General features: G+C 57.0%; 2 protein-coding genes across 3 annotated transcripts in view; one reads left to right on the top strand and one right to left on the bottom strand.

Moving 5' to 3' along the window:
• The window catches only part of CCDC12 (coiled-coil domain containing 12), a 35915-nt gene extending 22364 nt beyond the window's left edge, over positions 1-13551 (bottom strand). For both annotated transcript variants that reach the window (XR_004244044.1, XM_032130538.1), the window contains exons 1-2: positions 13363-13551; positions 5813-5883 (exon numbers count right to left, since the gene is read on the bottom strand). Coding sequence is in view for 1 of the 2 variants with exons in the window: in XM_032130538.1 (XP_031986429.1) it covers positions 5813-5883; positions 13363-13536 (245 nt within the window). In the remaining variant the exon portion in view is untranslated. The remainder of the gene's footprint in view (positions 1-5812; positions 5884-13362) is intronic.
• A 404-nt stretch (positions 13552-13955) lies between these two features.
• NBEAL2 (neurobeachin like 2) overlaps positions 13956-27765 on the top strand; it is a 30637-nt gene continuing 16827 nt past the window's right edge. Inside the window, exons 1-9 of the mRNA XM_032128480.1 lie at positions 13956-14054; positions 19034-19122; positions 21431-21595; positions 22958-23039; positions 24263-24582; positions 24666-24748; positions 25660-25745; positions 26650-26935; positions 27009-27115. Of these exons, the coding sequence (XP_031984371.1) occupies positions 14004-14054; positions 19034-19122; positions 21431-21595; positions 22958-23039; positions 24263-24582; positions 24666-24748; positions 25660-25745; positions 26650-26935; positions 27009-27115 (1269 nt within the window). The 5' untranslated portion in view covers positions 13956-14003. The remainder of the gene's footprint in view (positions 14055-19033; positions 19123-21430; positions 21596-22957; positions 23040-24262; positions 24583-24665; positions 24749-25659; positions 25746-26649; positions 26936-27008; positions 27116-27765) is intronic.

The following is a 27765-nucleotide window of genomic DNA, read 5'->3' as shown; positions in this document are numbered from 1 at the left end:
GGAAAAAATTCTTTAGGGAAAGACAGGGAAGAAAGGATTATTTAGGATATGAGGTGGTTATCCAAGCATTCTGGAAGTGCTAAAATCAGGGAGCACATCCAGGTTCTGGAATAAGTGGATGGTGGAGCTGAGGGAATGAGGAACCCAAACATCACCCGGAAGTTTTTCCGTGTTTTCATCTCCTCCAGGAGAGCTCAGGAGTCGGGATTGAGCCACAATTCCATGATATTCCCAAATAATTTGGGTTTCAATGGGACACTCTCACTCCCACGAGTGATTCCTCACTGGAGCCAAACCCTGCAAGCCTCCAGAGGAATTCCCAAAGCCACAATCCTGGAAAATCCAGCTCGCAGGAGCTCATCGCACCTCCAGCTGCCTCCAGGACACTCCAGAGGCAGCGGGATCCATGGATCAGCTCAGCCCACAGGGATAATGAAGGAGGTGAAGCTCATCAAGCACCAAGGATGGAATTAACCGGGATAAACGCTCCAAGAGAAGCTGAGGAGGAGAAGCTTGGGAAGCAGAGGTCCAGGTTTTTATGGGAAGCACCAAAAATCCAACCTTGGAAGTCACCGGAGCACAGGTGGAAAATCCAACCCTTCCCACTCCATCCCATTCCCGCTCCAGCATGGGAATCTCCTGGCCAAGATCCAACCCACTCCATGGGAGTGGTGGGAACAGTGGGACGTGTTCCAGGACCTCGCTGAGGTAAATCATGGAATTAGAGAACGGAAGGGACCCTTGGGATCAGGATCGTGGGCAGGGACACCTCCCACTGTCCCAGGCTGCTCCAGCCCCAATGTCCAGCCTGGCCTTGGGCACTGCCAGGGATCCAGGGGCAGCCCCAGCTGCTCTGGCAATTCCAGCCCAGCCCCTCCCCACCCTCCCAGCCAGCAATTCCCAATTCCCAGTCTCCCATCCATCCCTGCCCTCTGGCACTGGGAAGCCATTCCCTGTGTCCTGTCCCTCCATCCTTGGCCCCAGTCCCTCTGCAGCTCTCCTGGAGCCCCTTTAGGCCCTGCAAGGGGCTCGGAGCTCTCCCTGTGTCCTTCCCTTCTCCAGGGGAACATTCCCAGCTGTCCCAGCCTGGCTCCAGAGCAGAGGGGCTCCAGCCCTGGGAGCAGCTCCGTGGGATCCTCTGGATTCACTCCAGCAGGTGCTGAAGATCCCAGGACAAGGTGCCACCGTCATTCCCGGATTCCTCACGCAAGGCACCAAAGCAGGAACAGGCAGAGATCCAGGAGAATCCGCCCTGAGGAAAAGCTCTTCCCTGGAAAAGCTGCTCCCGAGCCCATCCTGTTCCTGGAGCGGCTCCAGAAGGAAGGAATCCCCAAAAATCCCCACCTCTCCCCACACCAGGAGCCCCCAAACTGGCTGGGCTGGTTGGTTTTCCAGGATGTGCTCCTTGCTGGAGCAAGGACTGGGAGACACATCCAGGAGAGCCGGAGAAGATCCCAAATCCATCAGGAGAGAGGCCGTCGCTTCCCACAGGGTTTTCCCAGGCACCTGAGCCTTTCCAGGTGGCATCTTCAACATCCATGAATAAAACTGGGACAGAGCCCACATTCCATGTGGAGCGTGGGATCCTGCTGGAGCTGGATATTCCAAAGCATTCCCACCCCGACCATGCCAGGAATACCAACACTGGAACAAGGACAAACCCCATCCGTGTTCTTCTGTGGCTCCTCCTGGTTGGGATGGATCCAATCCCATCTTCCAGCCCTGAGGTTCAACCAAAGGGAGCCCTGGAGGCACCTTGGGAGCACCTGGATGGCCACGGGATAATAGCCGGGATAGCTGCTGGAATTCCTGGGATCAGATCCACAATTTCATCACGGAGCCGGCACAAGGATTGGGACCAGAAAGATGCTCCAGCCCTGCTCACATTCCCAGAAATTCTCCCTCAGGAAGGGCAGCTGGAGGTCTGAGCACCTAAAAAATACATGCCCAGAACGCCATGAGGTGGATGAATTCCCAGGAATGGCTCCTGGAAAAAAGTGGAGCCAAGGGGTGGAAGGAGCAGGATTTCACCACTGGAGCTCATCCCCATCCCAGGAATGAGGAGAGGGAAAATCCAGGATCATCCCCAGCCTCCCCAGGAGGGTCCAGCCAGGCTTGGGATCACAGGAAGCTCCATGGATCCTTCTCTAGGGATGGATCAGCTCCATGCAGAGGGAAAATCCACAGCGTCCTCCAGCTCCAGAGGGGGAGGAAAGCCCAAAAACATGGATAAGAACCTTCAGGATGGAGCCAGCTCAGGAATTTTCCCAGTCTGGATCCCGGTGGCCAGATCCCAGGGGGATTCAGCTTCCAAGTGGATTCAGCCACCTCAATCCCTGATTTCCCTTTTCCAGCTTGGAGCAAAGTGTGGCAGCTCCCAGCCTTGCCCATTCCCATTCCCACTCCCATTCCCGTTCCCACTCCTCCTCCCGCTCCTGCCGCGGCCTGAGCACATTCCCGATGGGAAGAGAAGCCTGGGGATGCTCCATGTCCGTGTCCAAGCGGGAACAGATCCCGGGAAGCATCAATCAAACCCTCCCCATGTCCCGAGCTCAGCTCCGGCCGCCTCACAAAAAGGGCAGGAAAAAAGGGCGGGAAAAAAAGGGCGGGAAAATCCTCAGGGGGTTTTTCCCATTCTTTTCCTTGTCCTAAACCCCTTCCCCGAGATTTCCACGCTCCGGGATGAAGGGCATCGCGTCCTGGATGCTCCTGGCAAGCCCAGCCCCCTCTGGAGCAGATTCCCGGAGGGATTTTGAGGCAGGGATTAACAAACAAAAGCGCTCCGGACCTGCCCGGCGACATTCCAGAGGCAGGAATTCCTGAGGGAGATCGGGTTTCCCAAGGCCCGCTCCTCCCCCAGTCCAGGGAGCTGTAACTTCCAAGGATAACTCCATGTCCAACGGCAGAGCTCGGTGGGGATTTGCTTTTCCCGAAGTTGGAAAATCGAGGATTATTTTTATCCCACCCCTCTCCAAGCTTTTCCTTGGATTTTCAGTTTCCCTTTTCCCACCTTTGTTGGCACAAGGAGCCCAATTCCAAGGCTCAGCGCTGCGGGATGGGAATTCCAGGCTCCAGCAGGTCCCTGATTCCCAAATTCAGTGTTTTTCCCCATGGGAATGAGGCGGAAAGGCCAAAATCCTCCCACACCCTTTTCCTGGGAAAGGCGGAGCAGCGGCTCCGCTTCCTGCTCCACACAGAAATCCAAATAATCCAAGTTCTCCACAGTTCCAGAGAGAATTCCCAGAGCGTGGATCAGGGATCAGAGCTGGAATTCCTGGGAGAGGAGCAGGGCTTGCAGGGCTTTGTTCCTGCCCTGGGAATTTGCAGGAAAATGAGGAAGGAAAAATGGGATGGGGAGGTTGGAGTGGAGTGGGAACAAAGCAGGAAGTGGCCAAAAAATGTGGGAGCAGGGAGGGAAAAATGCTGGGAAAGCGAGAGCCCAGGGGATCTGTCCTTCCTGCAGCCCGTGGAACAGAAAAGTTGGGAATCTCCATCCCTGGAAGTGCCTGAGGCAAGGTTGGATGGGAATTGGAGCAGCCTGGGATAGCGGGAGCTGTCCCTGCCCACAGAACGGGATCATCCTGAAGGTCCTTCCCCGCCCAAACCATTCCAGGATTCCATGGAATGCCTTCCACCACGGAACTTTTCCCTGCTCCAGCTTTCCTGGCAGCGCTGGGATGTCACAGAGCAGGTGGGGTTGGAATCTCCTGGGGATTCCCAAGCTGGAAAAATGAGCAGAGGGAACACACGGAGAAGGGGCTGGAGAATCCCAGAATTCCAGAATGGATTGTTTGGAAGGGGCTTCAGGATCATCCCATTCCATGGGCAGGGACACCTCCCACTATCCCAGGCTGCTCCAAGATCCAGCCTGGCCTTGGACACTGCCAGGGATGGAATTTGATGGGATTTCCCCATGTCCCGAGTGGCTGAGAGGGAATTCCCCCAATCCATCAATAAGCAGAGGGAAAAGCAGGAAAGAATCCCAGGAAAACTGCCGGTGCCTCGGCAGGGACCTCCAGCTCCTTCCTCCCGGAATTTTCCCTCTCCAGCCATTCCTGAGGGGGCAGAGCTTGGAAGCAGCTGGGAATACGGAGCCTGCAGAGAATCCTCAGGATCACAGGAAGCTTCCAAGCCAATCCATTCAGGAATTCCACACCTGGAAGCAGCCAGCAGTGAAAATCCCAGGATTTTTCTCCACAAACCAGAGGATTGTTCCCTGAAGCACTGCATTCCCTATCCCACAGAATTCTTTCCACCTGGAAAATCCAGCCCAGCGCCCGTTTAGCTGGAAGTGGTTTGGAGGGAAAGGAGATTCCGGGCACCAGGATCATTCATTTCCCAAATCCAGGTGGAATCCCAGCAGATAATCCCAGTTTCCCTTTTCCATAGGGAGATTCCTGAAAAATCCAAATCCAAGAGGAAATCGAGGGATGGGCTCTTCCAGATCCAATTCCCATGGGAAAAAAACCAGACATTCCACAAGAAAAGCAAAAGGAAATCAAAAGTTGGGAATCATCCGGGCCAAATTTGGGATTCAAACCTTCCCACGGAGCAGATTCTGCTGGAATTTGCCTTGGGAAATTCCCTCTGGATTCCGACCAAATAGGCTGTGGTGGGAAAGGTGGACAAAGAGGAAAATCCATCGGGAAGCAAAGTTTTCCCCCCAAAAAGCTGCTTCCCAAAGGATTCCATGAATTTGAGGATGAAGCCGGAATGGGATTTCCCACTCCACACTTTCCTCTCCACCTGCAACTTCCTTGGATTTTCCAGGAAATCATCCCGAGGCAGGGGAGGGATTTTGGCCGGATCTGCCACTGGATGAACGAAAATCCATGGAAAAACCCATTTCCCAGTGCTGCTCAACAGCGGGAGCGGAACACCGGGAATGAAACACCGGGAATGCCACGAAGGCCCTCGGATCCCTCCAGGCAATCCCAGCAGCAATTCCCAGGATAACATCAGTCCCAAAGCAGGATTTTTTTGGGATTTGGAGGACGAATTCCTCACTCCAGCTGGGAGCAGCCGTGCCTGGATCCGCAGGGGTGGGAAAACCAACCCAGATTCCGTCGCCTCTGGAATCTGAGAGCTCCTGATCCATTCATTATTCAGGAGCTTCCCGAGATCCCGAGCTCCGGTTTCATCTCCGGAGCCTTTTCCGGCACAAATTCCAACCACGGAAAGTTCCCTCTCCCAAGGAATTTGGTGCTTCCAGCCCCAAATCCCTGTGGGTTCTTCTCCACCAGGGATGGGCTTTTTCCAAGGAGTCATTCCCAAAAAACAGCGAGGATTTTCCACTGGTTCCTGGTTCTTTTTCCCGTGGAAAAGGTTTTTAGGGATAAAACCATGGGAAAAGGTCCCATTCCACCTTTTCCACCCAAAATGTTACCCCATGATCCCCAAAAAAAGCCCTGATGGGATTTTCCCAGGAGGAAAACACCTCTGGAATCAGCTGGATCTGCCAGGAGCCTCAGCTGGGATTGTGCTCCCATTTTCCAGGGAAAACAGCCACGGGAATCCATGGAAAAATACCAATCCCCACTCCATCCATGCAGGAACGGCCGGGAATTCCGGGAAGCTCCCAACATTCCTGCTGCCCCTGGAAGCGCTCACTCAGCCTCAGGCTTTTCCGCCACTTTATCCACGGAATTTTTAAGGCTGGAAAAATCCTGCGGGACGAATCCAGCCATCCCTCATCCCAAATGATTCACCCCAAATTCCTATGGAAAATCCCTATGAAATTACACAGAGCCAAAGGAAAACGCTCCTGGACAAGACATTCCCGAGGGAAAAGTGGGAATCAGGAAGGAATTACTTGTGCTTGACAGGCTCCTCCTCCTCATCTTCTCTGGGAATTTTGGATTCGGGTTCTCCGCTCTCCTGGTTCTGCAAACAAAAAAAAAACCGGGATAATCCGTGAGACTGGGGCTTCCCTGGAAAAGCGGGAGAGCAAACAGCTCCCAGACCCTCTGGGATTGGGATATTCTTGGGAGAAGGGAATTAGAGGAAGAGAAGGATGAGAATGGGAACGAGCGCCGATCCCCACAAAAGAAGTGGGAATTCACCCAGCAGGATTCCTTCTTTCCCTCGTTTCTCATCCGGGATGGAAAACACGGAATGCCACAGGGATGAGCACAACAAAGGATTTCATTCCAGCTCCGGGAAAAAGCTGAAGCAAAATCAATCCAGTTTCTCCAGAATAGGGAAAGAGGCTCCGCTGGCAGCAGCAGATCCCGGGAAAAGCAGGGGAATTCCCGCTTCTCCTCGTTATCCAGGCAGGAAAAGGGATGGAATGGTGCCCATGAGGAGCTGGGAATGAGCAGCCATGGAATTCTGGAATCCTGGAAGGAAATGAACTTCCCAACTTCCGAATAAAAGCAGGAGCAGCGCCAGATTTCCCGGGAATTTCAGCAGGGATGGACACAGCAAGCTCTGCTCAGCTCCACTTATCCCGACTTTTATTTCCATGGAAAATGATTGGGAATAAGGGGATTTGGGCCTTCTCCGTTCCCAGAGCTGAATTCCCAACTTTTCCTAAAGGCACAAAAGGCTCGGATGGGAAGGGATCCTCAGGCTGATCCCATTCCATGGGCAGGGACACTTCCCATTATCCCAGGCAGCTCCAACCTGGCCATGGACACTTCCAGGGATGAGGCAGCCACAGAATTCCCTGGGAATTCCATCGCAGCCAGGAATTCCTTCCCGATATCCCATCCATCCCTGCTCCCTGGCACTGGGATCCATTCCCTGTGTCCCATCCCTTATCCAAAGTCCCTCTCCCAACACCAACTCCTGGATCCCGATATTATCCAGGAGCTCTTCCAGGCCTGGGAATGTTTCCCAACTGCTGACTCATTCCCTGGATCCCTTTTCCAACCAAACTTCCCAACTCTGTTCCACAATCCGGGTTAAAAATTACATTCCCAGCAAACAGGGAAGGGAGCCAGGGGCTGGAATTGTTCAGGTCCAGCTCCTGCTCCAAGTGCAAGGAAAATATTCCCGGATTTTTTAAAGGGAAAACTGACAACAATCACCCCTAAAATCCCCATTTCATTGCAGTTTCATTCCCTGGTTTTCCTCTGAAGTCCATTAAAACCTTGGGATACTCCCAGGAATTCCCTGCTCAACAAACGCTCCATAAATTCAATAAAAACCGGGAAGAGCCCTCTGGAATTTTCTGGTGGAGCTCCAAGCTGGGTAATGTTTAGCCACCCTCAAATCCATGGAATTTCAGGTTGTGGGAAGTCCCTTCCCGCACTCCGAGTCCTTTCCTCTCATTCCTGCTGGAATTTTATCCAGAAGGGTTCAAAGATAAGGAAATACCGAACAAAAATATTCCCAAGGAGCCACGGCTGTTCCCACTCCTGGGAATTCCTGCTTTTCCCTGGGGGCTGGAATATTGGGATATTCCAATCCTACCACGAGCTTGGCCAAAATTCCCAATTCCGACTTCTTTCCTATTAAATCCAATGGTTTTTGAAGGCTTGGGGAGATTCCTAGAAAATCAAGGCAAATGTTTTCCAGGGAAGCTGTGGGGGGAAAGGGTGGGAAGGAAAAAGAGCGGGAAAGAAAAAAGGGAGGGAAGAGAAAGGGCAGGGATAGAAAGGGGCGGGAAGGAAAGGTGGGGAAAAAAAGGAAGGGAAAGAAAAAAGGGGGGGGGAAAAAAAGCAAAAAGAAAAGGAGGGAAAAAACAAGGTGGGAAGAAAAAAGGCGGGAAAGCGACAAAAAGGCGGGAAAGCGACAAAAAGGCGGGAAAGAGCGCAGGTCCGGCTCTGGATTTCCCAGGAAGAGCAGCAGGGCTGAACACAGCAAACACTGCGCAGCTCCACTGATCCCGACCTGCACTCCCATGGAGCACGGCACGGGTGGCAGGAAGGAGGTTGTGGCATTCCTGCATTCCCAGAGCTGAATTCCCAACATTTCCTAAACCCACGGGCACAAAAGGCTTGGATTGGAAGGGAACTTAGGGATCATCCCATCCCACGGGCAGGGACACCTCCCACTGTCCCAGGCTGCTCCCAGCCCCAATGTCCAGCCTGGCCTTGGGCACTGCCAGGGATCCAGGGGCAGCCACAGCTGCTCTGGCAATTCCAGCCCAGCCCCTGCCCACCCTCCCAGCCAGCAATTCCCAATTCCCAATCTCCCATCCAGCCCTGCCCTCTGGCACTGGGAAGCCATTCCCTGGCTCCTGTCCCTCCATCCTTGTCCCCAGTCCCTCTCCAGCTCTCCTGGAGCCCCTTTAGGCCCTGCCAGGGGCTCGGAGCTCTCCCTGGAGCCTTCCCTTCTCCAGCTGAACATTCCCAGCTCTCCCAGCCTGGCTCCAGCCCTGGAGCAGCTCCATGGACTCCTCTGGCTTTGCTCCAGCAGCTCCAAGCCCTTCCTGCCCTGAGGATCCCATCCCTGGATCCGTGGGATCCCCCCTGGGCCATCCCACTCCTGCAAATCCCTCTTATCTCCAAACCAACATTCCCAGGCTGGAATTGTTGGGAAGAGCCTCTGGGAACATTGCCCAAGGTGAACCAACCTTGTGGAAGCACATTCCCTGTGCTCCAGCCCTGGGATCCTTTCAGACTTCCCTAAAAAAGCCGGGATAGCAACGGATCCTCCGGAGCCCTCCGGGAGTTTTGTCCCAGCTGGAAAAACTTCCCTGGGCTCCGTTTCCACAGCAACAATTTGCCCAAGCCTTTGGCACTCAGATTTCGGGATCACGAGGAGCTTTGCTCCGGCAAAACAAATCCCAGCAAGAAAAGAAATGGGAAAAGCGAGGCCCCAACAACCTAAAGTGTGGGATCAGGGATTGTCCGGGCCTTTGGGAAAGCAGGAAAACGGCGGAAAAGCAGGAAAAGGAGCAGTGCCGGCCCTTCCTCCCGCTCCGGCCGGGAAGGTGTGGAGGAGCAGGGATGTGGCTCTGGAGCGAATCCAGCCAGGAACAAAAGCTTGGGATGCAGCCAAAGGAATTTTTCCGGCTCAAGGAACAACACAGGGAATGCTCCGGAGCCGGGATGAGAGAAGGAGCAATGGGAGACCTTTCCCTCCCACCAAAACATGGAAAGGCTCCAGCTTTTCATGGATTTGAGGATAAAATAGCAGGAGAAGGAGCTGTGGAGTTCTTGGATTAGGAATTTTTGGGATGGAAGAGGGAATCTGAGCCTGGAATTCCCACCCAGCGATCCCACCTGGATTTTGCTGAGGGATCTCTGGGAATATCATCAGTATCCCCACACATCCGAACAGCAGAGGAAGTCCCATGGAATTTTCCTGGGAATCCCCTCAGAGTGGAACTTGGAGCCATCGAATCCTAGGATTTCACAGCAAAGGCAAAAGGAAAGCTGGAAATCCGGGACGTGCCCAATGGGAATTCCCAAATATTGTCCCAGCGAGGAGTTTTTTCCTTCAATTATGGGAAAAGGCCCCCATCCCCCACTTCACACGGGAAAAGGAAGGAAAAGTGGCAATCCCAAAGCAGGAATTCCTGAATTCCCGGCCTCTCGCTTCAATTCTCCGGAGAATCCCGGAATGTATTCCCACAAAAAGCGTTCCCGCAGCACAGCCTCTGCCGGATTCCCTCGGGAATCCCAGTGCTGCAGACAGAGGAGGCTCCTGGAGCAGCTTCCCACTTTTCCATGGAATTTCCAAGCAGGAATCTCCCTTATTCTGATTTCTTCTCCTTTCCCGTTTCTTTTTTTCCACCTCAATATTTTTGGAGAATTTTCCTTAAGGGAAAAATCTGATCCGGAACCAGAGGGAGCAGAAGGAAGAAATTCCCGTTTTCCCTGGTTTTGGTGCTTCCAACCCCGAGAGAATCCCAAAAAAATGGGATTTTCCCACAATCCAAGTTCCTCCATGAACATTCCCGGTGTTTCCAGTGGGAATAACCTGAAATTTCCTCCAAGACACAAAGGAATGGCAGGAAAACTCCAGGAAAAGCAGAATTCCTTAAGAAAGGATGCAAGAAATAGGGAAAATTGGGATATTTCCAGAATGTTTCCCTTCTTTCAGCTTCTCCCTAATTTTTAGGAAGTCCTGGACTTCCAAGGGGGTTTTCTCCAATGAAAATCCGCTGCCCTTGAAACGTTCCCGCTCTCCCGGAGATCGGAGGCTCGGGATCATTTGCATTCCCTGGATTTCTGGAGCTAAGGCTGGAAAACAAAGGGATGAGCTGTGAGAGGGAACGGAACCAGCCGGGAATAAAGGAGAAAAGTCGGGAAAAGCCTTTCCCAGCTCCCAAAAAAAAGAGCTCGGAAAGGGAATCAAAAGCAGGAAAAGCTTCCCAAGGACCTCGAGCTGCTCCGCAAAAACCTGCTGGAATTTAAACCGGCTCAGGATGGCTCCTCCTGGAATTCCCAGCATTTATTCCCTTTAAAAACTAGGATTCCTGCTGGAATTCCAGCCTTAGGTTTGCTTTCCTCTGGATTCCAGGCCTGGAATGTTCCGTGCTCCCTGCCCATGGGATTGGATGAATTTTAAGGTCCCTTCCCGAAAGAAATCCGGGATTTTCCAAGGTTTAATAAAGCAGGAATTTCAATCCACGTCACGACAGAATTCCCAAATTTCTGCCCGGAGGGCTGGGAATGGCGGAGCTCTCCCGGAATCTTCCAGCAGGGTGGGAAAAGTCCCCCTCTGTATCCAAGCTCTTTTCCAGGAGCTTGGAGCTCCTTCACCCCTCTGGAATGACGCTGGATCCACCCAATTGGAAAAACCCAATCCCTCAGCTTTCCATCCTTGGCAAACCAGGAATTCTCCATTAAAAACCAAAGAGCTGCTTGCAATTCCCTGCCCATGGAATGGGATGACCCCGAAGGTCCTTCCCAGCAAAGTATTCCATGAAATAAGCCGGAGAAGCGGCAGAGAATTCCCGGGGGGAATGCCGGCCCAGCATCCCTACCCCATCTCCAGGGCAGGCTCCGTGTCACTCCTCATTTCCATGCATCCCATCCCAAAGCTCTGGCAAATCCAGCCGGAGCAGGGAGCAGCTGGAATTCCAGGAGATGAAAGGAGCCCGGGATGGGGTTCGGGATGCGGAGGAGCCTTTAATCCCTTTTTTATGGAGAGGGAGAAAAAGGGGAAATGATGGAAAATCCCTGTGGCCATCGCCATGGAGATGGGAATGGCAGGGGAGACTCCGGAGCAGCGGGAGAATCCAATCCCAGCAATTTTCTGCCGGATTTTTGTAGGAATTAACCCTTCCCTGGGAAAATCCTGGCAGGAAACAGGGAGGTCGTAGCCAAGGAAAAGAAGGCAAAGTCGTTGGAATGGTTGGCTTTTCCAAGATTTTGCCTCCACTGGTGATGAGGAAAGAGGGGCTGAGGCATGGAATCCTGGAATTATCGAGGTTGGAAAAGCCTCGGAGATGGAGCCCGACCACTCCCGGCCCTTCCCAGGCCAGCCCTGATCCGTGTCCCCAGGGGCTGCATCCACAGGGATTCCAATCCCTCCGGGAGTGGGGATTCCAGCCCTGCCCTGGGCAGCATCCCAAATATTCCAGAGGCTGCCCTGGCAGTTCAAGAACACGTGGAGAGGGTGAGGCCAGGGAAGAGCTTCCCGTGGATGTCATGGGAATGCTGAGGAATTCACCTGGAAAAGAGGTGGATCCAGGGAGACCTTGGAGCTTTTTCAGGGCCTAAAGGGGCTCCAGGAGAGCTGCAGAGGGACTGGGGACAAGGATGGAGGGACAGGACCCAGGGAATGGCTTCCCACTGGAAAATGGGAGATTGGGGTGGGACCTTGGGAAGGAATTCTGGGCTGGGAGGGTGGGGAGGGGCTGGGCTGGAATTCCCAGAGCAGCTGTGGCTGCCCCTGGATCCCTGGCAGTGCCCAAGGCCGGGCTGGAGCAGCCTGGGATAGCGGGAAGTGTCCCTGCCCATGGAATGATCCTTAAGGTCTCTTCCCAGCCAAACATCCCAGGATTCCCTGATTTCTCGTCCCAAGCCTCTCTCCCTTCCCATCCAGTCATTCCCGCTGGCGTCACACATTCCCACGGATCCCCTTTCCCACCCTGCCAGGTCCCCTTGCCACTTCCCGCCCTTCCTTCCCAAGTTCTGCTGCTCAGGCCGGACACAGATTCCACAGAAACCCAGGAAGGCTCGTTCCACGTTTTCCCAGCTGCTCCATCAGTTCCCAACGCTGCCATTGTAGGAACGGGAAAGGGAAAAAAAATTCCCTGAAACCCTAAAAGTGGCAGGGAAAGGGAAGTGGATCCAAAGGTCCATTCCAGATTTTCCCGGGATCCTGTGAAACCTCGCTGCTCCCAATCCCACCCAGGCCCCTTTCCCTGCCATCCCAGCTCATCCAGCAGCACCTCGCCCATGGAATGCTTCCCCTCCTTCCCACACCGGGTTATTCCAAGAGCTGGATCAAAGGGATCCAGCAGCATCCAAGAGAACTCTTCTGCTCCCAAATCCATGGCTAAAAATAAGCCGTGGGAAAAGGCCTCGGCTCCTCGGGAAGAAGGAGAATCTCCAGCCAGGCTTCTCCCATTCCCTGCTTCCCTGGGCTTTATCCACAGGAAAAGCCCATCCAGTGTTTTCCTACTTTTTTCCTCCTGAAGCCCAAAATATTTGGGATCATCCCTCGGACACCCGCAGCCCCATTCCAGACCCACTGCATCCCATATCCCAAATAACTCGGGATCCCCTGACTCTCCCCCAAAACCCCCATTCCAGACACTCTGGGACCCTCAAAATCCTTAAATCCCGTCCCACCGTATCCCAAATAATTGAGGATCCACGTGGGATCCCCTGACACCCCCAAGCCCCACTCCAGACCCTCTGTGATCCCATAACCCTCAGCCCCATTCCCAACCTTCTGCATCCCAAACCCCCAGACCCACCCCGAACTCTCTATGCCCCACCCCATTCCCAGCCCCATTCCCGACCCTCTCTATCCCATATCCCAAATAACTCGGGATCCACGTGGGATCCCCCGACACCCCCAGCCCCACTCCAGACCCTCTGCATCCTATAACCCTCAGCCCCATTCCCGACCCTCTCTATCCCATATCCCAAATAACTCAGGATCCATGTGGAATGTCCTGACTCCCCCCCAACACCCCCACAGCCCCATTCCAGACCCTCTGGGACCCCCCAAACCCTTAAATCCCGTCCCACCATATCCCGAATAACTGAGGATCCACGTGGGATCCCCTGACACCCCCAGCCCCATTCCAGACCTTCTGGGACCCCCCAAACCCTTAAATCCCGTCCCACCGTATCCCGAATCCCCCGGGCTCCTCTGGCTCTCCCCCAGCACCCCCAGGCCTCCCCTCAGGCCCCCTCCAGCCCCTGCGGGCCCTTCCGCAGCCTCGGCCCCACTGCGGGCCCCCTCCGAGCGCTTCCCCCGCCCTCCCGGCGCCACCGCCGGCCCGACCTGGAGCGTTCTCTGCCTCAGGGCCTTCAGCCGCTCCCGCCGCTTCAGCGCCTCCTCCTCCAGCCGCCCCAAAACCAAGCCCTCGGCCTCCTCCGCGGCCTCCAGGCCGCCGCCGGGCGCCGCCATCTTCTTCACCCTCTGCGTCCCGCCCGCCGTACAGCGCGCGCCGCGCATGCGCGGCAGGCCAGGCGCGCCGAGCGCCGAGCGTCTCGATGCGAGCAATCGATTCGGGGGGGGTTTTGGGGAGCGGCACGTAAGAAATTATCCATTCAGGGTTTAAAAACGGTTTAAAAGGAGCTTAAAAGGGAAAATAGGCCGAAATATTCGCGTTTGGTTCGTTCGGGGCGTCTCCAAAGGAGTGCAAGGCTCAGCTGAGCTAATTAGTGTTAATTATTTGGGGGGGGAGGGGAGGGGGCGCTTTGCCTTCCTCAGCCCCTTTTACCTCCCTTTCACGGCGATGGGAACACGGGAATAGGAAGGAAAAGCAGGTGGGGAATGGGTGCTTCCCACCCCCCAGCAGGTGGAGGGGAGTCCCCGCCCCCCCACACCTGGGGGAGGTGCCAGGGCTGGGATGGGGGGGGAGGCTCGGGGGGGGGGGGGGGCGGAGCCGCCGCTCGTTCCCAGCCGGGCCGGCCCCGGGCATGGCTTCCCGGGAGCGCCTGTGCGAGCTCTGGATGCTCTACTTCGCCAAGGTGAGCCGGGCACCGGGACCCCCCCCCCGGGCGGGCATTGGGGGCAGGGGCACCCCCGGCACCCCCCCCCACCACCCCCGTTGGTAGCGCCCCGCTCTGCACAACCCCCCCCCCGCCCCCGTTGGTAGCGCCCCGCTCTGCGCCCCCGCCCGCGCCCCCCAATTCCCGCCCCCCCGGCGGTGTCCCCATCCCCTCCCGTCCCCCATTGTCGCATCCCCCCCTTCCCTGTGTGCCCCCCCCGCCCGCACCCCGCTGTCACATCCCGCGGGTGTCCCCAAACCCCCCCGGTGTGTCCGCGACACCCCCGTGCCCCCCCCCATTGCCAGCGCGTCCCCCCCCGCGCGCCGCTGTCACCTCTGGGTTGTCCCCAAGCCCGCCTCGCCCCCGTCGCCATCCGTGACCCCCCCCCCCCGGCGGCGACACCGCATCCCGCCGGGACCCCCCCGCCCATCCCGCTCCCCCTTTCCCGGAGGGAATTTGGGGTCCCCTCACTCCTCCCACACCCCCCTCTGCGGGGGTTGGGGGTCCCTTAAGCCCCCCCGGGAGGGTTTTGGGGGGTCCGCGTGTCCCTCCCGGCGCCACCGCCCGGCGACAGGTGCGCGGTGACATTGGAACGGCGACAGGGTGGGGACAGCGGCTTCTGACGGGGGGGGGGGTCGTGGTTTTGGGGACCCCCGGCTCGCTCTGCCGGCTCCGGGGGGATGTCCCCTGCGTGGGGACCCCCCACGTCACCCCAAAAGTCCCTCGTGTTTCGTTTTGTCCTTGATTACCCCAGGCTGGGGGGGGCGGATCCCGGAGGGAGGTGGCACCCGAGTGTCACCCCCCGGCCCGTGTCACCCCCGGCGCTGCCCCAGCGGGTGGGGGTGACCCGATGGATTTTGGGCTGGAATTCTCACCCCAAACCCTCGCTGTGTCCCAGGGAGGTGGCGGGGGACGCCGGGAGGGTTGGGGACATCCGTGGGGTCTGTCACCTTGTGTGACCTCGCGATGTCACCTGTCACCTCTGCACCCCAAAACGGCGTCACCCGACTTTGGGGGGACACAGCCTGGGGGCTTGGACAGGGCCACGTGCTGGGACATCGGGGGGGTGGCGTGGGGACAGGTGCCACTGCATCGGGGTGGCTGTGGCTCTGTGGGGACACATGCCACTACACTGAGGTGCCCGTGGTCCCATGGGGACAGATGCCGCTGTGCCAGGTGTCCGTGGCCCTCTGGGGACAGGTGCCACACCACTGAGGTGACCATGGTTGTACAGGGACAGGTGCCACACCACTGAGGTGTCCGTGGTCCTCTGGGGACAGGTGCCACAGCCTTGTGGTGACCATGGCCATGTGGGGACGGGTGCCACAGCCCCGAGGTGTCCGTGGCAGCGTGGGGACAGGTGCCACTCTGCCAGGTGCCCATGGTCACATGGGGACAGCCGCCACTTGGTCAAGGGGTCTGTGGGGACAGGTGCCATCCATCAGCTGTGTGTGGTGGCAGGGGACAAGTGCCACGCTGTCGAGCGTCCATGGGGACACATGCGGTGCCACCAGGGCGTGATGGCCCTGCAGGGTCCTGTCACGCTGTCGCAGGGGGACAGGTGTCACCCACGGTTGTGTGGGGACAGGTGCCATTCGTCAGGGTGTCCTGCTCACCGTGCCACCTCCGAGGCACCAGGGACACGGCCAGAACCCGGTGTCACCTCCCCGCCAGGTCACCTGTGGCCTCTGCCACAGCCATGTCCCCAAGGCCCCGGCGAGGACAAGGCTGGGGGCACATGGTGATGGCAGTGTCCCCTCGATGGCAGTGTCCCCTCGATGGCAGCGTCGCTGTCGCTGTTCCCCCGGCCGGGAACGGCCGCGTTATCTCCGCGTTATCTCCGCGTTATCTCCGCTGTCGCGGCGCTGGCGGGAGCGTGACCCCCGGGGTCCCTCCGTGCAGGGAGGTGACAACGCGGCGGCTTTGTCACTGTCATTGTCACCTTCTGGGGGGCTCCGGGCGGAGGGGCGGCATTCCCGGCTCGGTGTTCCCGGCTCGGCGTTCCCGGCTCGGTGTTCCCGGCTCGGCGTTCCCGGCGCTCCCAGGCGGCCCCGCGCCGGCCGAGCCCAGAAGCCGCCGAACAGGCTCTGCCAGCCGGGAACCGGCTGCGACAGCACCGGGGGGTGGCACCGCCACCGCCACCGGGGGGGCACGGCGGCTCCGGGAAGTTCGGGACACCCGCTCCGCCTGGGCGCGCCGGGATTTTCGGGATGCAGCTCCAGGTGGGCGCACCGGGAATTTCGGGACGCCGGTTCCGGGTGGGTGCTCCGGGATTTTCGCACCCCAGCTCTGGGCGGGTGCCCCCGGAATTTCGGGATGCAGCTCCGGGTGGGTGTCTCGGGAATATCGTGGTGCAGCTCCGGAGGGGTACCCCCGGAATTTCGGGACACCGGTTCCGGGTGGGCACACCGGGAATTTCGGACCCCAACTCCAGGTGAGCGCCCTGGGAATTTCGGGACACCGGTTCCGGGTGGGCACACCGGGCATTTCGGACCCCAACTCCGGGTGAGTGCCCCGGGAATTTCGGGACACCCGCTCCAGGAATTCCGGGATGCAGCTCCGGGTGGGCGCCGCGGGAATTCCGGGATGCTGAGAACGGGCAAACTCCACACCCAGCAGCTCCCACAGCAGGGAGCGGGCAGGATTTGGGGTTGTATTTTCCGGGAATACCGGCGTGAACCAACCCAGCTGCTCGTGCTGCCACCACCGCCAGCCAGCCTGGGGACATCCCGGAGCTGCCGGGTGGGCACAGCGGTGGAGGGGGCGCCGGTGGCAGCGCGCTGTCCCCAAACGGGGCCGGTGTCCCCAAACGGAGCCGGTGTCCCGAAGCGGGGCCGGTGTCCCCAAACGGAGCCGGTGTCCCCAAACGGAGCCGGCAGCCGGGGCAGGAAGCGCCGTTGGGGCCGCGGGTGACTTGGCATTTCCTGAGCTCTGGGGCTTTTTTGGTGTCTTTGCACAAGCGACAGCGGTGACAAAAAGGGGGGGGCCCCCCCAAACCCCGGGCCCGTCCCCCGTTCCGGCCCCGCTGCGCCGGCGCCGCTGCCACAGCTGCGGGGCCATGGATGGCCACGGCCACCCCCAGGGACAGGTACCGGCCTTGGGGACACGGGGACACCCCCGGCTCGTCCCGAGGGATGCGGGAGGTTGGGAGGAGCGGAAAAGGCGGGGGAGGCGGATTTTGGGGTCCCCCCCCCCGCGTTGTGGCGGTGACTGGGGGAGCCATCGGAGCCCCGAGATGCCGGAAAAGGGGGATGGTCCCTGTGGGAATGGGGCTGGCTCCAGAGGGGGACAGTCCCTGCCGAGGGGGGACACCCCGGGGTGCTGCGCTGGGGGCTCGGGGACGTCCGTGACCCTAAAGGTGCCACACTGGGGTGCTCAGGGACGTGGGTGACCCCAAACTGATGCATTGGAGTGCCCAGGGCTGTGCGTGACCCCAAGGGGCAGCACTGGGTGCTCAGGGACGCGGGTGACCCTAAAGGTGCCCCCTTGGGGCGCCCAGGGCTGCGGGTGACCCCAGGGTGCCCCCTGGGGTGCTCAGGGCTGTGGGTGACCCCAAAATGTTGCACTGGGCGCTCAGGGCCACGGGTCACCTGAAGGGGCCACACTGGGGTAAGTGCTCAGGGCCTTGGGTGACCCCAAGGTGCCCTCTTGGGGTGCTCAGGGCCGAGGGTGACCCCAGGGTGCAGCACTGGGGTGCTGAGGGACGTGGGGCACCCCAAAGCGCCCTGTCGGGGTGCTCAGGACTCTGAGTGACCCCAGGGTGCCACGTGTGGTGCCCATGACTTGGGTGACCCCATGGGGGTGCTCAGGGACATGGGGCTCCTGAAGGAGCCACCTTGGGGTGCCCGGGGCTGTGGGTGCCCGCGGGGTGCTGGGTGGGGGTGCCCGGCCGGGGTGAGTCCCCCCTGTCCCCCCTGTCCCCTCTGTCCCTTTGTCCCCCCTGTCCCTCTGTCCCCCCTCTGTCCCTCTGTCCCTCTCTCCCCTCTCTCCCCTTTGTCCCCCTGTCCCCTCTGTCCCCCCTTTGTCCCCCCGCTATCCCCTCTGTCCCCTCTGTCCGCCCCATCCCTCTGTCCCCCCTCTGTCCCTCTCTCCCCTCTCTCCCCTTTGTCCCCCCGTCCCCTCTGTCTCCCCTTTGTCCCCCCTCTATCCCCTCTGTCCCTTCTGTCCGCCCCATCCCTCTGTCCCCCCTCTGTCCCTCTCTCCCCTCTCTCCCCTTTGTCCCCCCGTCCCCTCTGTCTCCCCTTTGTTCCCCCTCTATCCCCTTTGTCCCCTCTGTCCGCCCCATCCCTCGGTCCCCTCTGTCCTCCCTCTGTCCCCCCTCTGTCCCCCCTCTGTCCCTCTCTCCCCTCTCTCCCCTTTGTCCCCCTGTCCCCCTGTCCCCTCTGTCCCCCCTGTCCCTCTGTCCCTCTCTCCCCTTTGTCCCCCTGTCCCCGTCCCCTCTGTCTCCCCTTTGTCCCCCCTCTATCCCCCCTCTCCCCCCCGTCCCCCCCATCCCTCGGTTCCCCCTGTCCCTCTGTCCCTCCTCTGTCCCCTCTGTCCCTCTGTCCCCCTGTCCCCTCTGTCCATCTGTCCCTCTGTCCCCATTGCACAACCGCAGCTGGGCCGGGCAGGCCCCGCTCTGCCCTGATTGGCTGCAGGGACAGGTGCTCTGCAAGCTGATTGGCCAGGGAGTTCCACAGGTTGGGCTCTGATTGGCTCAGCACCCCCACAAGTCGCGTGGCTCTGGCTGCTCATTGGTCAGCGAGAGCACAGGTAGTGCTGTGCTGGGCTCTGATTGGCCAGCAAGTTCCCACAGGTCGTGGGGTTCTGGGCTCTGATTGGTCAGTGGCTCCCAGGGGTGTGTCTCACACCTGAGTGGGCGGGGCTGGTTTCGCTGGCCGTGATTGGCTGATCCCTGAGAGCGGGCACCACCGAGGGCTGTGATTGGCCGCCGGCCTCAGCCCCGCCCTCCCTTGCAGAAGGACCTGTCCTACCTGCAGCAGTGGCTGGAGGCCTTCGTCACCAGCTTCGAGAGGGTCATCGCCCTGCCCTCGCTGCAGCCCCGCAGGTGGGACCCCAAAACCCCGGGGTGACCCCCCCCGAGTGACCCCCCCAACTCCCCTGAGTGACCCCAACACCCTGGAGTGACCCTCCCGAGTGACCCCCCAACTCCCCTGAGTGACCCCAACACCCTGGAGTGACCCTCCCGAGTGACCCCCCAACTCCCCTGAGTGACCCCAACACCCTGGAATAACCCCCCCGAGTGACCCCCCAACTCCCCTGAGTGACCCCAACACCCTGGAATGACCCCCCCGAGCGACCCCCAACTCCCCTGAGTGACCCCAACACCCTGGAATGACCCCCCCGAGCGACCCCCAACTCCCCTGAGTGACCCCAACACCCTGGAATGACCCCCCCGAGTGACCCCCCAACTCCCCTGAGTGACCCCAACACCCTGGAATGACCCCCCCGAGTGACCCCCCAACTCCCCTGAGTGACCCCAACACCCTGGAATAACCCCCCCGAGTGACCCCACAACTCCCCTGAGTGACCCCAACACCCTGGAATAACCCCCCCGAGTGACCCCACAACTCCCCTGAGTGACCCCAACACCCTGGAATGACCCCCCCGAGTGACCCCCCAACTCCCCTGAGTGACCCCAACACCCTGGAATAACCCCCCCGAGCGACCCCCAACTCCCCTGAGTGACCCCAACACCCTGGAATGACCCCCCCGAGTGACCCCCCAACTCCCCTGAGTGACCCCAACACCCTGGAATGACCCCCCCATGAGTGACCCCCAACTCCCCTGAGTGACCCCAACACCCTGGAATGACCCCCCCGAGCGACCCCCAACTCCCCTGAGTGACCCCAACACCCTGGAATGACCCCCCGAGTGACCCCCCAACTCCCCTGAGTGACCCCAACACCCTGGAATGACCCCCCCCGAGTGACCCCCCAACTCCCCTGAGTGACCCCAACACCCTGGAATAACCCCCCCGAGTGACCCCACAACTCCCCTGAGTGACCCCAACACCCTGGAATGACCCCCCCGAGTGACCCCCCAACTCCCCTGAGTGACCCCAACACCCTGGAATGACCCCCCCCGAGCGACCCCCAACTCCCCTGAGTGACCCCAACACCCTGGAATGACCCCCCCGAGCGACCCCCAACTCCCCTGAGTGACCCCAACACCCTGGAATGACCCCCCCGAGTGACCCCCCAACTCCCCTGAGTGACCCCAACACCCTGGAATGACCCCCCCGAGCGACCCCCAACTCCCCTGAGTGACCCCAACACCCTGGAATGACCCCCCCGAGCGACCCCCAACTCCCCTGAGTGACCCCAACACCCTGGAATAACCCCCCCGAGTGACCCCCCAACTCCCCTGAGTGACCCCAACACCCTGGAATGACCCCCCCGAGCGACCCCCAACTCCCCTGAGTGACCCCACCACCCTGGAATGACCCCCCCGAGCGACCCCCAACTCCCCTGAGTGACCCCAACACCCTGGAATAACGCCCCCGAGTGACCCCCCCAACTCCCCTGAGTGACCCCAACACCCTGGAATAACGCCCCCGAGTGACCCCCCCAACTCCCCTGAGTGACCCCAACACCCTGGAATAACCCCCCCGAGTGACCCCACAACTCCCCTGAGTGACCCCAACACCCTGGAATAACCCCCCCGAGCGACCCCCAACTCCCCTGAGTGACCCCAACACCCTGGAATGACCCCCCCGAGTGACCCCCCAACTCCCCTGAGTGACCCCAACACCCTGGAATGACCCCCCCATGGGTGACCCCCAACTCCCCTGAGTGACCCCAACACCCTTTAGTGACCCCGCAGGGTGACCCCAGTGCCCCTGGATGACCCCACTGAGTGACCCCCCAACAGTCCTGGCTGACCCTAAACACCCCTTAGTGACCACTCTGGGTGACCCCTAGCACCTCTAAATGACCCCCCAACACCCCTGGGTGGCCCCCCTGGATGACCCCCCCCAGGGTGACCTCCATCACCCCTGAGTGACCTCCAACACCCCTGACTGACCACCCTGAGTGACCCCAAACACCCCTAAATGACCCCCTCGAGTGACCCCCAGCACCCCTGGATGACCCCAACACCCCTGAGTGACCGCTATAGGTGACCCCCAGCACCCCTGGATGACCCCAACACCCCTGAGTGACTCCCGAAATCCCCGGGTGTCCCCAAACCCCCCCGAGTGACCCCATGGGGCCCCAGGCCCGGGGGCTGCGGCGCGCGGGGGTTGCGGCGCCTCATCCGCTCTCCGTGGTCGGAACCATCCGGTGACGCGGGCGGGGTTTGGGGGGGCCCGGGGGCGGGGAGGGGGTCACATCCTGCACCCCGATCCCGCCCAGGCCGGAGGATCCGGGCTCGGAGATCCCGACGCTGCCGCGGGAGGTGCTGCAGGTGCTGAGCCAGAGGCTGGGACAGAGCACGGCCCTGGGGACACGGGACGGGGACAGGGGGACGGGGCTGGGCCAGGCCCTGCTGCTCCTCAAGTTCTTCATCATCATCTGCAGGTGGGTGACCCCAAAATCCGTCCGTACCCACCTGCTCCCGGTCCAGGATTCCCAAGTGTTGGGGGTCCCGTGTCACCCCCTCCTCCCCACCCCGGCTCTCCAAAGTGGCACCGTGCTGCTCCCAGTTTGTCCCAGTCCCAAACCATCAGGGAGTGGTGCCCCCCACCCCAAAAAAACCCCACAGAATTCCTCCCTGAGGGTTATCACCCCCCGCCCTCCCACCCCATGAAATCCGGGATCCCCCCCAAAACTGCGTCATCCCCCCCAGCCCAGAGCTCGGCAGCCCCCAAAAGGCATCGAGACACCCCAAAAGTCAGGTGTGACCCCTCAGACCCCAGGGTTTGCCCCCAAAAATGGAGTGTGGCCCCCCCCAGATCACAGCAGCCCCTCAGAAGTGCCCCCCCTCTTTAAAAACGAGAAGTAATAGTGGTGGTAATAATAATATTAATATTAATAATAATGAAAAATTGTTGTATTGATTTTAATGATTTTGTCATGGGAAAAATTTATTTTAAAAGAAAGATAATAATGGAAAAAATAACATTATTGCCCCCCAAAATTCCATCATCCCCTCCGGTGTAGTGTCCCCCCAAAAGTGCATCACAGCTCTAAAAATAACAATTAGAAAATCATTAATAATAATAACAATAATAATAGTAGTAGTAATTAAAATAATAAATTAATATAATAAAAATATAACAATGGAAAGCCATTATTATTCCATCATTCCCCCCCAGTGTAGTGTCCCCCCAAAAGTGCAACAGATCTATAAAAATAATAATTAGAAAATAATTTTTATCAATAATAATTATGATCAATATTATTAATATTATTATAATGTAATATAATAAAAATATAATAATAGAAAATCATTATTGCCCCCCAAAATTCCATCATTCCCCCCAGTGTAGTGTCCCACCAAAAATAATAATTAGATCTAAAAATAATTAGAAAATAATTCTTAATTATGATAATAATAGTTATAATAATTAACCTATTAAATATAATGATTAACATAATAAAAACACATTAATAGAAAACCATAATTCCCCCAATATTCCATCATTCCCCCCAAACGCATCACATCTCAAAAAATATTATTAATAAATATTAATTATTATTTATAATAATTTATTCTTATTTAATAATACTTTCTAAAAATAAATCATAATTATTATTGATGATAAGAATTAACAACGCAATGTAATATAACAAAAACGATTTAAAATAAAAGAAAATAATCCTTTTTAATAGCGTCGTTCCTGCCCCAAGCTCTTTACTCCCCCCAGATTTCCTCCTTGCCCTTCCCAAATTTCCTGCCCCTCTCTGTGCTGGAGGAATTCCCGATGTTTTCCCTTCCAGGAACCTGGAGAACATCCAGCCCGACCGGAGCCCCGGCTGCCTCCCGCACGTGCTGAGGCTGCTGCGGCTCTGCGGGAGCCAGGTGGGAGCGGGAACGGGAGCGGGAATGGGAATGGGAGCGGGAATGGGAACAGGAATGGGAATGGGAATGGGAACGAGAACAGGAATGGGAACAGGAACGGGAATGGGAGTGGGAGTGGGAACAGGAACAAGAACGGGAGTGGGAACGGGAACAGGAATGGGAACGGGAATGGGAACAGGAATGGGAATGGGGGCGGGAATGGGAACGGGAGTGGGAGCGGGAATGGGAACAAGAACAGGAATGGGAACAGGAATGGGAATGAGAACAAGAACGGGAACGGGAATGGGAACGGGAACGGGAGTGGGAACGGGAACGGGAGTGGGAACGGGAGTGAGAATGGGAGCGGGAACGGGAATGGAACAGGAATGGGAGCGGGAACAGGAGTGGGAACGGGAATGGGAATGGGGACGGGAGCGGAAATGGTAGCAGGAATGGGAATGACAATGGGAATGGGAACAGGAATGGGAATGGGAGCAAGAATGGGCAGGGCTTGATTGGCTGGCGAGGGGCTCGGTGCTGATTGGTCACTGAGTCTGTAGGTTGTGTGAATCTGGGCTCTGATTGGTCGAGAGCTCTGCAGGTTGTGCTGTGCTGGGATTTGATTGGTCAGTGAGTGAGTCCATAGGTTGTGTGGCTGAGTTCTGATTGGCCAGCATCTCTACAGGCTGTGTGACTCTGGATGCTGATTGGTCAGGCAATCCATAGGTTGTACTGCTCTGGGATCTGATTGGTCTGTGAGCCCATGGGTTGTGTGGCTCTGGCTGCTGATTGGTCGGGAGCTCTACAGGTTGTGCTGCTCTGGAATTTGATTGGCCAGCAGCTCTATAGGTTGTGTGATTCTGGATGCTGATTGGTCCGTGAGTCCATGTGTTGTGCGACTCTTGATGTTGATTGGTTGAGAGCTCTCTGGATCGTGTTGCTCTGCAATTTGATTGGTCTGTGAGTCCTGGTGCTGATTGGCCAAGAGCTCTGCAGGTTTTGCTGTGCCAGGTGCTGATTGGTCAGTGCAGCTCCGGATTCTGATTGGTCGGCAGCTCTACAGGTTGTGCACTTCTGGCTGCTGATTGGTCAGTGAATCCCAGCGTGTGCTGCACTGGGCTCTGATTGGTTGATTGATTCATTGCCGATCCCATCCTCCCCCCAAAGCGGAGTTTCCTCCCCCAAAGAAACGCATCCCATTTTTTTGGAGCGTGTCAGGGATTAAAGCTCAGCTTTCCCGGCAGCTGCGGAGCATCCCGGGGGACGAGCGGAGCCGGGCACAGCGGGAACGTGAGGCACAGCGGGAGGGCCGGGAGAATGGGGCACAGCTGGAAAATGGGGCACAGCTGGAAAATGGGGCACAGCTGGAGAAGGGGACACGGCCGGAAAATGGGGCACAGCCGGAGAGCCAGGAGAATGGGGCACAGCTGGATAATGGGGCACAGCCGGAGAGCCGGGCACAGCTGGAAAACCGGACACAGCTGGAAAACGGGATGCTCCACGCCCTGCACCTCTGCGAGTGCTTCCTCGACCCCTACCAGACCTGGCGCCGGCAGCTGAGCGGGTGAGGGACCCCCCCCACCGCCGCATCCCAAAATTCCTCCCCCATCCCGGATTCCCCCCCCCGCCTCATCTCTGTCTTTCCAGGGAATCCGTCAGCGCCAAGGAGAAGAGCAAATACAAGTTCGCCCCCGCCCCGCTGCCCCCCGAGTTTGGAGCCTTTTTCCAAGGTAAAAGCGGGATCTGGGAAAGAAGGGAAAGGTCGGTGTGGGATCCATAAATGTGGAGAGTGTCCAGGGATAGGGGGAGGGTGCTGGGGCAGGCTGGAGTCAGGGAATATTTATAGGATTCATGGAGGGACGTCGTATTCGGGGGTAGATATTGATCCAAGGACCTGAAAGGATCCCACACCTGCTCCAGGTTATCCCATGCCTATCCCACAAATACGGGATCCCACACCTGCTCCAGGTTATCCCATGCCTATCCCACAAATACAGGATCCCACACCTGCTCCAGGTTATCCCATGCCCATCCCACAAATACGGGATCCCACACCTGCTCCAGGTTATCCCATGCCTATCTCAGGATTATTACAGGATTCCAGGGCAAATATAGGATCCTATACCTGTTCCAGGTTATCCTGCACCTGCCCCTGAAATTTAGGATCCTGTACCTGTTCCCATGTCCTGGGAACAGGACCGGGATCCCAAAGCAGGAATGAAGCCCAGCACCACCTGGGGAACCCACAAAAATCAGCACAAAGGGGATTTTTTTCCCCGGGAAGCCCCAAAAATCCCCTTTTAGAGGCAGCACCGTTGCAAAAATCCCCTAAAACTCCGCCCCTGTAAATCCCCAACTGAAGCCGAGTTTTGGGCACTAATTTTTTCCCTTTTTTGGGGACAAACCCCCTCTCCTGGCACAGCCAGAGCTGGAAAACTTGGAGCATCCTCATCTGCTCCATCACCAGCACCCCCGTGAGATGGATTTGTGTGGGAAAGGGATTTTCCCTAATTTTTGGGTAGAAAAAGGATTTTTTTCCCCATTTTTAGCTGGAAAAGGGCCTTTTTCCTTCTTTTTTTTTTTTTTTTTTTTTTTTGCTGTTTGCTCCTCAAATGAAATCTTTCCCTCCTCATCCTCACAGAGAGTTTCCAAGCTGGGAAGCAGCTCCCGGAAACAATCCAGCTCCGGATTATCCATCTTTTTGGAGCCATCCTCTCCGGATCCAAGGTACCCTTGGGGAGCAGATGGGGAGGAGCTGAGCTCCTCATTCCAGGGATAAACCCCAAGTTTTGATTTATTCCAAGGCTGGAATTAAACCACCAAATTTTCCAAAGCTTTTGAAAATCCTGTTTAACATTCCAGCCCTAAATTGGGTGGGATCAGCTCAGAAACATTAAATTATGTCATTAAATTAAAGAATTAGGTTAAATAATTAAAATAAATATTAAAATAAATAAAATAATAAACAAAAACATTTCAATACAATTATTTAAATTATTAAATTAATTAAATTAGGAATTAATGAAATGAAACAAAACAATAAAATAAAACTAAAAAATTAAATAATTATGTAATAAAATTAAAGAATAAGCTAAAACAAATAAAATAATAAAATAAAGCTAAAAAATTAAATAATTATGTAATAAAATTGAAGAATAAGCTAAAACAAAATAATAAAGTGAAATACTTAAATAATTAAATAAAGTGATAAAATTTTAAAATAAACTAAAACAAATAAAATAGTAAAAAAACCCTAAATATTTAAATAATTAAATTTTAAAATTACACTTAATTATTGAATTAAAGTATTAAATTAAACTATTAAATTTAATTATTAAATTTAATTAAATAATTAAGTTAAGGGAAGCTTTTATGCTGAAGCTGCTGCTTCACCTCCAGTTCAGCTCTGGGTTGGAAGCTGGAAAATCCTTGCATTCATAATTTGGAGCCAAAATCGGTTTTCATTTCCGCCGCAATTAAAAGTCACTTTGATCAATAACTCCAAAATTGGCTTTAAATCAATTCACACCCCGGGGGTAAAATCTGCACCGCTGGAGGCCTCGGGGTCAATAAATAACGGGATCAACAAAGGGCTCGTCTCGGAATTCCCGCCCGTTCCCGCATCCCGCAGCCCAACGCGCTCCAGGCCATCACGCCGGCGGCGCTGGAAGTGCTCCTGGGGGTTCTCCAGCGGGGCGGCAGCGGGGCCCCCCCGTCCCCCGCGCTGCTGGAGGCCACGCTGCGCTCCGTGGTGGCCGCGGTCCACGTCCTGCACGGCTCCAGCCCCGGCGCCGGCCCCGTGTCCCTGCGGAGCCTCCTGGACGGATACTTCAGGGTGCTCAACTCCGACCTCCCCACGGCATCGCTGGCGCCCGAGGCGGCCGGCGGCCTCATCACGCTGCGGGTGCTCATGTTGGGTAGGTTGGGAACGAGGGTGGGGTTTGGGAGGGTGGGAATGGGAAGGGGCTGAGCAGCCATCTGTGTCCGTAGACGCCATCCCGGCCATGCTGAGCTGCCAGGACCGGCCGGTGCTCCAGGCCGTGTTCCTCAGCAACAACTGCTTCGAGCACATCATCCGCCTGCTCCAGAACAGCAAGGTATGGGATGGCACCTCGGTGTCCCCATCCTCGTCCCATCCCCATCCTCATCTTCCTCCTTATCCCCATCCCCATCTCCATATCCCCATCTCCATATCCCCATCTCCATATCCCCATCTCCATATCTATCCCCATCTCCATATCTATCCCCATCTCCATATCTATCCCCATCCCCATCCCCATCCCCATCCCCATCCCCATCCCCATCCCCATCCCCATCCCCATCCCCATCTCCATCTCCATCTCCATCCCCATCCCCATCCTCATCCCCATCTCCATCTCCATCATCATCTCCATCCTCATCCCATCCCCATCTCCATCCTCACCATTCCTGGTACTAAATGATCCTGGGACAAAGTAGCACCAGGCTTGGGCACTTTCATCTCCATCCTCACCATTCCTGTCTCTGAATGATCCTGGGACAGGGTGGCACCAGGGTTGCCTGCCTACATCTCCATCCTCATCCTCCCTCCCTCCCTTCCTCCATCACTTTTTCCTCATTAAATGACCCTGGGACAGGGTGGCATTTCGCCCTTGGTGACACCAAGGTTGGGCACCTTCATTTCCATCCTCACCCTTCCCAGCTCGAAATGATCCTGGGACAGGGTGCCGTGTCCCTCTTGGTGACACTTTGGTCACCTCCATCTCCA

Source organism: Corvus moneduloides, chromosome 1 (genome assembly GCF_009650955.1).
Source record: "Corvus moneduloides isolate bCorMon1 chromosome 1, bCorMon1.pri, whole genome shotgun sequence".
NCBI classification, from domain to species: Eukaryota; Metazoa; Chordata; class Aves; order Passeriformes; family Corvidae; genus Corvus; species Corvus moneduloides.
The sequence above is the reverse complement of the archived record's forward strand: the minus strand, read 5'-3'. Positions and strand labels throughout refer to the sequence as shown.